The sequence below is a fragment of the Athene cunicularia genome, assembly GCF_003259725.1.
Source record: "Athene cunicularia isolate RWA chromosome 3 unlocalized genomic scaffold, athCun1 chr3_part1, whole genome shotgun sequence".
In the NCBI taxonomy this organism is placed as follows: Eukaryota; Metazoa; Chordata; class Aves; order Strigiformes; family Strigidae; genus Athene; species Athene cunicularia.
In genome coordinates, this window is record NW_020799097.1 from 88,904,151 (window position 1) to 88,912,759 (window position 8,609).

Genomic DNA, 8,609 nt, shown 5'->3' on the forward strand with positions numbered 1-8,609 from the left:
TGCAGCCACCTTTTCCTCCCACTTCTCTCTTCCCATGTCCACCCCATATTCACTTACAAAACCATCTGCTTGGAGAGGTTTGGACCCATAGTTACATCCATGGAAGTCATGAGATACCCATACCAAGGACCTCTGGAACCTTTGTGCTTTCAGATCATTCCATTAGTATTTTCACAATAGTACATCTTAGTAGTCTCCTTTTGCGTTTGAATTTGCTCTGTCCAGATCTGTTGTAAATGGTCTGCTGACTGCTAACCTTGTTATTCCAGATGATGTTAGTCTCTTATGTTGTCACTAATTAAAACCTGTACTAATGGCCAAATTATTTAATAAGGCTTTTTATTTATATTTAGGAGGTAATTCTAACTGACATATTTACCTACGTAATCTGTGTGAATGTTAAACCAGTATTTCCCTGACATCTTAAGAAGTTACTTTGCAATTTCATTCTGTTATCTCGTGCATATGCTTAATATGCAAATTCATGTCATCAGCAGGTTTCATCATAATAATTTCTGCCTCTAACAAAAAAAGGTTGTGAGAAGCTAAAATGAAAACAAGGTGCTGCTTGGCTTTTGGAGGTTCTGCTGTGTAGCTTTATTTTCATTATCTATAAAGTGCTATAGCAGCAAAAAATATCCTAGACTAAGCAATTTGTGACTGTCAGTGATATAGAAGGTGTACTGCAGACCACCTAAAAGGCTTACATGGGATGCAGCATTTAAAAAAAAAAAAAAAAAAAGCGTATTGAATGTTTAGGCAGAAAGTTTAATGCTTAAAGTGTTTTCCCAAGCAAGATCTACTTGCTTCATCAAGTCCAGGTCCCTGTTAAGTACTGTGTCAAAATCTGTCTAAAAAGTTGTTAGTTTTACAGCTCTCAGTCTTTGGGAAAGGTGTTCTGGAACCTTACTTTTCTTCAAGGGTTAAGATAACAACAATTTCCAATTTAAATAATACTCACCATGGAAAAAAATGTACTGATTTTGGTTCTTGCCCTTTTCCTGGGATTTCCCATCGATGCAGTTACAGGGAATGATCCTTCAAGTCTGTTTTATCATCATAAATAGTCTAAGCACTTCTAGTTAGGTCACATTAGAGGTTGAGGTTGCTTCATCCTTCTCAGCATCTTGCCTAATCTTTTTTTCAAGTATTCTAGGCAGAGTTCATCTTTCTTGAACCTTGGAAATCAGAAATGTTGGTAGTTTGGTTTTTTTTCTTAGTTAAGTAGGATCTACTAGGAAATGAGGAGGGGGAGTAGTCAGCAGTCACAAACAGTCAAACATTTAAAAAAAACATTCTTAATTTGAACAGCACTTCTGATATCATTTCATGTTCCAATCATCCATCCTGTTGCCTTTCACATGAGGAAAATGAGAAGCAGCAGCCCAGGCTAATTATGTACTTCATAAAGAAGCAGAAATTACGCTTTTTTTTTAACAAAGATTTTCCGGAAGATGTAGAGAGGGTCTTTTAATTACAGCTGGGATTTCTTTGTAGCCATTGTTTCATTTTTGTGTTTGGGGAAGAAATCAGAATTGTGTGTAATTGGCCATTACTGCATGATCACACCACTCTGTTTTCCTTCAACAGAAGATACAGTTCCAAAGAAAGTGGTCTGTCACTTCAGTGGAAAAACATATGCAGATGAGGAACGCTGGGACATTGACAGCTGCACGCACTGCTACTGCCTGCAGGGTCAGACCCTGTGCTCCACTGTCAGCTGCCCACCCCTCCCTTGTGCTGAACCCATCAACGTGGAGGGAAGCTGCTGTCCCATGTGTCCAGGTAATGGGATGTGACAACCTGAATTATTGTAATGCTGGTTTCCCAGGACTGATAATAAGATTTTTTAATTGGTTTTTGAACATTTACAGTCCATGTTTGAACTGTACCAAGACAACAGACATTTAGGCTTGAGGAGAATTAATATTCTTACCAGACGGGCATATTGTGCAAATGTATAGTTTGAATTTTACTTATTCTAGAACGGTGAACTCAAAAATTAGTTGCTTGCCCCTGCTCTGTCCTTTCACAAGGTTATAGAATTAAATTAATAAAGTAGGAAAAATGAATATTGTTACATCTCTGCAGATTCTGTCAGCAATTAACATTTGTCTCTTTTCTGAGTCTCTTTGTTACTTTTCAAATATCACATTGCTTTGGCATAAAAGTAATATGAAATTTTCTTAGCTGTGGACACAAGGGACATAAGAATTGCATCTGGTTTTTAATGCTAGTCCTGACACATTTCTGCAGGAGTTTGCTCATCTTATTTAGTCAGCTGGTAACTACTTCAAACAGGACAAATAGGCAGATTCATCAGTAACCTGTCTTGCAGTTCTCCTGCTTTGAGGATATCAAAAAAAGGAAGGCAGAGAAACTGGCAGTGACAGTTTACATACCAGCTGGGAAGACGTAGCCTTCCCTTGGTTCTTTTGTTGTTTAGTATCACAAAAGAGCAAGAGCGTAGTCAAGTGTGTATTCCGAAATGGTATTTTTGAAAGCAAATTTGACCGCACGCCTATGTCATCCCATTCACATTAGGAGGATAATGATGATGATGACAGCAGGCCTGTATACAGTATGCAAGCAGTTTTAAAAAAAAATCCCAGACTAGTAATGGTGGAAATTCTGAAACAAATGATTCATAGGAGAAAGCACTGCTGCTGGCCAAGTATATTTCCTGAGTTAAGAGCAGCACTGAGAAGTAGCAGCTTGTAATTTGTGAAACACATTTATCTCATTTCACAGAGATGTATGTACCTGAACCTACTAACATCCCCATTGAGAAGACAAATCATCGAGGAGACATTGAACTAGAAGTACCAAACTGGCCAACACCGAGTGAAAATGACATCATCCACATTCACAGAGGTAAGATCTGATATAAACAGGGCTAACTTAAGTCTGTGTTTATTCCCCATGTTTTAATACATCTACTTGTTCTATTCAGGTAGCATCTGTATAATGCTTCAAAAAGTGGTTATCTGAGAATATTCTTCAGTGCAGAACTCTCACACGCATTTTGCTTTGAGTAAAGATGAGTCAGTCTATTAAATTCTATTTATGCAATTTGGTCTTATTATCATTCCATCTTCAGCCTGGAAGAAACATCTGTGTTGGTATGATGGAGTTTTATAAAATGAAGAATACGATAAAATGATGAACGAAGAGTGATTCTGCAGTGTCTTTTCCAATACAAAAACTAGAAAGCAAGCTGTTGTCAGGCCATGGGAGTTGATAGACATACATTTGATCCATTTGACATTCTTACATTGATAACAAAACCAAGAAAACATATACCACAACTTTACATATATCATAGATAGATATCAGAGTTAAAAAAACCACTTCAGGTATAATGACACAGTGCTAGTAAGTTGTCTAAGGATGTGTAAATATATCTTTAGTTTAAAACTATGATGAAATCATAATTCCAGGATAGGGAAAATGTTCTATGACAGTCTTTGTTAACCTATTCTAATTGAAGGACTACCTAAACTTGTATATTCACTTTTTTTTAAATCTAAGAATGATCTTATAGCATACTATTCTTTGGAGAAAGAATATGTGAAATGTAATTGCTTTACAAAGTTGTAAGCTTACGCTTTTATAAATACAGCATTTTCATTTCTCACAGACATTAGTAGCTGGCTTTCAACTATCCTGGCTGGGTATTATAAACATACACTGCAAACTGTGTGGGAATGTTGTATATGTCATTGATAATTACTGTTCTTTGCAATTACCTGCAAAACTTGCTACAGTCTAGTAGACTGCCAGCAGTCTGTTTTCACAGGCTGAATGGTGCAAGTATTGTAAAATGTTCTCAACAAATGAGAGAGCAAACACATCATAATTGCCCTACCAGTTTTTAAAAGAAAAAAAAAAACACAAACCTTTCATCCTAAGACTTCCAGGTTTTCCTCAGCATAGAAACACAGGCTAATTTTTTTTACAAGTGAACAGATAAGATGATGCGAACACAACTGAGCTAAGAGGTTATTGTCAGACTTGCTTGTTACTGTGCTTTAGATTACATCCTATTTCTTCTCTTTTTGATGGCCTATTCCTAGCTAATATAGTCACTATACAAGATGCTAGCTTTCAGTTGTTCTAGTTTATATAAATAAGGTGACATTCCAGGAGGCAAAGTCCAAATTCATGAGAGTGACAAGATCCATGACTGGGACTTTTATTACATTCTTCTTTATGGTCAAGGCCCATTTATAATTAGTAACAAATTCTCACATTTGCCTTGCAGACATGAGTCATCTCCAGGGAGAGTACAGAAGTGGCAGTGGCCCACACCCAAGTGAAGATACGTCAGTTAGCTCTGTTGCCTTGGTGACAATTCCAATCACGATAGCGCTGTTACTGATCATTGTCCTTCTGCTCGTCAATCAGAAGAAGCAGTGGATTCCAGTGTCCTGCTACAAAGCTCCAACAAAGGTGCTGTGTTTATGTCGTATTTCCAAGCTTTCACTTTTTTGGAAAACCAGATTAAACTAGAATGTTGTATAGGATGCAATTGAGTTCACATCATGTGAACTCTCTCTTTAAATTTCTCATGTCTTAAATCATTTTATACGAGTCAGTCTGATTTATTCAGCCACCTACATTATTTTTTTCACTATCAACAAAAAACATTTTTAACTCCATATAGTAATGAGTTGTGACTAGATAGAACTCAAGCTCAGCAAAATACTTTTTAAAAAAATCCAACTCCGTATATGTGTAGGTAAATACATGCAATTTTCTTATATGCAGTCAAACTCTTAAGAGAGTATTTTTGCTATCTTAACCTTCATCCACTTTAAAAGTCTTGTACAATATAAGGTACTGTATATACTAGTAGTATTTATCACATCTTCTAACAACTGCATCGTATGGTTCTGGGATTAATATTTTCAGAGAAGTCTTGGGAAATATCTACCAGTTAAGTATTCTGAGACTGCCAAAAACTAGAAGAAGCAGGTAGCTTGGTAATGAACAGTGAAAGAGCATAGTTTTGTTTTGAGAAACATTTTCATCAGACTAAGCCCTTACTCCATACTCAAATGCCATTTATATCAGTTCCCCAATTTATCCCACTTACACTTCCTAATTCTAATCAGACTTTGTCCATACTTGAAACACAGTTTGAGAGCGTCTTTTCTTCAGTTCCACCTAGAAGAGTAATCGAGTAAATTTTAAAATGAAGTGTCCATATTTTCTGTCACTGCTGAACTTTTTAAAAAAAAAAAAAAAAAAAAAAGTGGTTTCTAACAAACTTACAAATACAGTCAGACCATAAAGTTGAATTCAGTTGTAATTCAATAGGAAGCATGAGGAACTGATACTACTCCATGTCCATTCTTTCAAGATAAGTAAGCAATACCAGTTCCTGAATTTAAGGAATGCATTTAAAAACTCATTTTAACTTTAATGGATTCACTCCTAAACTCTCAGAAAGGCTGTTCTACATCCATCTGTCCATCCATCCATCATCTTTTGAAGAGCAAAATTTAAATAAAAAAAATAAATAATATTTTGTAAGAAATATTTGGGTAAAAAACCTTTTTGTGATATGGGTTACTGAATGTGAAGTTCTAGTAATAAAAAACCCTTCTGTTTTAAGTCTTGGAAAAAAAGAAGCTACATACATCAATGGAAACTGGAATTTTTAAGATTTGCAGTCCATTTGCATGCTTATAGTGTGAGCATGCACATGCATTGCCACTGACTTCATACATATCCCCAGAGTATGCTTACTGCCTGTCCTCCGTCATGCTTAGCCCATAAACATTTAAGGTCATATGTGCCCAGTGTCGTTTCACCTTCCTCTCAGCTGCAAAATGTTTCAGTTGAAGGATTCTCAAACAGAATAGCAGAACTGGAAAGCCAGTACACATAGCTCAAGTCTTCCTTTGAGCAGTATTTTATGGGCATTCACACTTGTAGATATTACATACCCAAACCTTTACTTATTCACATTTGCCTCAAATTAAATCTTCTATTCCACACTTAGAAGCAAGCAAGAACAACTCTACCAGGTGCCACATCAACACTGGCATCTCTACAATAACACACTGCTTTGCAAGGGTGTAAGGCTTAGCGAATACTAGATAAAAGGGGGATGATTTCCTAATTAAGGAAGTAATACATGAACCACCTCAGAAGGGGAATATAGAAGGATACCATAGGACAACCCATGCCAGGATTAACTATAACAGCTGAGATCTCTCCCATTCTTAGCAGAATTGCAGCCAGGAGCAAAACATTCTTTAAAAAGATCTGCAATAAAGAGGCTGTTTGAGTCTTGGAAACAAGCTGCTGAACATCCAGGGCAACAAGGTTAAGCCCTTATGTGGTGCTAGACTAACAGAGAAAAATTCAACCAGCCCATCTGGGGTATGAGAATATCAAAGCTCCATTCAGAAGATGAAAAATGGTGACTCAGAAGAGAGTGTTGGTCTGTTATTGTGCCTGGCATAAGCCTTTACCAAGTTTAGCAGAAGTCCAGACTCTATCAATGCTGATTTGATTTTGTTTTGTGCTTATGGCCTTGAACGACAAAGACTTTTAAAATTATGTATGGAATACAAAGATTTCTTCATTTTCTCAATATTCCTTTTCTGTTTTAACAGCCTTCTTGCCTAAACAATCAACTGGTATACGTAGACTGCAAGAAAGGTACCATGGTCCAGGTGGACAGTTCTCAGAGGATGCTAAGAATTGCAGACCCAGATTCAAGATACAGTGGATTTTACAGCATGCAGAAACAGAACAACCTACAGGCAGATAATTTCTATCAAACAGTTTGAAGAACTCCACCCTTACCAAGGATTTAAGAAAGAGAGAGAGAGAGAGAGAGAGAGAGAGAGACTAAGTCTGCTATTAAAATAAAACTAGAATTGTGCACTTGCTTAGTGGATTGTATTGGATTTGTGACTACATGTACAGCTCTAAGACCTTACTGGGATGAGCTCTGACTCCTGCAATGTGCCAGAAAAAGCATTCCCACTTTTCCTTGAGATAACTGACCAAGTGTTTTCTTAGAACCAAAGTTTTAAAACTTGTTAAGATGTATTTGCTTGTAACATAGCTATAGAGGTTTTTTGGGAGGGGGAACTGGGGGCTAGGGATAGGCAATGAAGTAAAAGGAAGCTTCAGAGAAGAAAAGCTGGTCATGTTTGACTGGAGAAGAAAATTAATAAAGAATACTGCCAAGCAGCAGGATAGTGGTTTTTCTTGTTGCTCCAAAATTGCATCTGTTGCAGCAAAGCCTAACCCCTGGTAAAAAAAATATGAAAAGGTCTGATTTTTCTTTTTTTTTTTTTTTTATTTCCCCCCGGCTGTTGCTACAGTAATATGCTCCTAGAACAGAATTTGTCACATCACAGGTGTGGTGTAGCTGCAAATATTTTTCTATATGATGAGAAGCTGCAGTAGTTAATGAATAGCAAGGAAAAGGTTATAGCAGAAAATAAAGGGTGGGTTTATTAAGGATGTATAAAACTATACCTTGTGCTGCTTTTTGTTTTTATTTTTGTTTTCTTCAAAGCTGATTGGCTAGATTAGCCAGACTTTGGCAGAGTTAGCAAATGACTGAGGCCTAAGTAATTCCTGATATGAGCACTGGATCTTTTGACAGCAGTATTGAAGAAAGGAAGGAAAAGTCAAGAACACCATGCAGTTCCAGGGGCTTTTGTTTGTTTTGTCTGTTGTGGTTTTGTTTTGTTATTTTATATCAATCTCTGGTTGTTCATACAGGAGAAGGAAAAATATTTTTGTTGGACAAAGCTCTTGCTTAAAAGAGAGTTAAAAAAGAGACTGTTTTAAGGTTGTTTTTTTCCTGTTGATGTTCTTATTTACTGGTATGCAGATTTAGAAACTACTTCCATGCTAGGAAGCTGCTTAATTTTAATTGTATATTACTCAAGCACCTTTTTTGAAGCTCAGAAAAAAAAAAAAGGAGATCATGCTTCTTTAAACTTTAGCATTATAGGAATATTTATGTAAATATAATTATGCTAAAAACAACAAAAAGTATTTGTATGTTTGTGTATATATATGTATATACAAATGCAGGTAGGTATACATATGTATATATACGTGCATGTGTATATACACTATACATATATATACTGTATATATAAAATACTATGTATACAGTATATATTTTTTCTATTTTTTTTCTTGTTGAATGTATTTTTATCTGAGAGAGATTTTACCCAGAGCAGAAACAGATAAACAGGCATTCCATATCAATGCTTAATCGCTTGTGAGTTTAGAAGAGACAAGAAAAGAGCATCTCATTCTACCTACAGTTTGATTTGAAAGTGTTTGTGTGCGCGCGTGTGTGTGTGTGTGCACTCTTGTGTTTGCGTGTGTACAGTATGTGCACGATTATAGCAGTAAGCGTTGCTCTTGCTACTTGCTACATTTCAGGGTGTTTCTTATTTTTCTTTTCCTGCTTAGCCTTAAAAAGGCTTTTTAATGAATGCATTGGCTAGAGACACTGATGACAATATACATGCAGCACTAATCAGCTCCATAGAATAACAACATCGGCTCCTGGATTTTCTTTTTTTTCTTTCTTTCTTTCTTTTTTTTTTTTTTTTTTT

General features: G+C 36.2%; 1 protein-coding gene across 1 annotated transcript in view; it reads left to right on the forward strand.

The window, feature by feature from the left end:
• The window catches only part of CRIM1 (cysteine rich transmembrane BMP regulator 1), a 176,284-nt gene extending 167,675 nt beyond the window's left edge, over nucleotides 1-8,609 (forward strand). Inside the window, exons 14-17 of the mRNA XM_026844597.1 lie at nucleotides 1,591-1,785; nucleotides 2,752-2,874; nucleotides 4,265-4,452; nucleotides 6,630-8,609. Coding sequence (XP_026700398.1) covers nucleotides 1,591-1,785; nucleotides 2,752-2,874; nucleotides 4,265-4,452; nucleotides 6,630-6,806 — 683 coding nt within the window. The 3' untranslated portion in view covers nucleotides 6,807-8,609. The remainder of the gene's footprint in view (nucleotides 1-1,590; nucleotides 1,786-2,751; nucleotides 2,875-4,264; nucleotides 4,453-6,629) is intronic.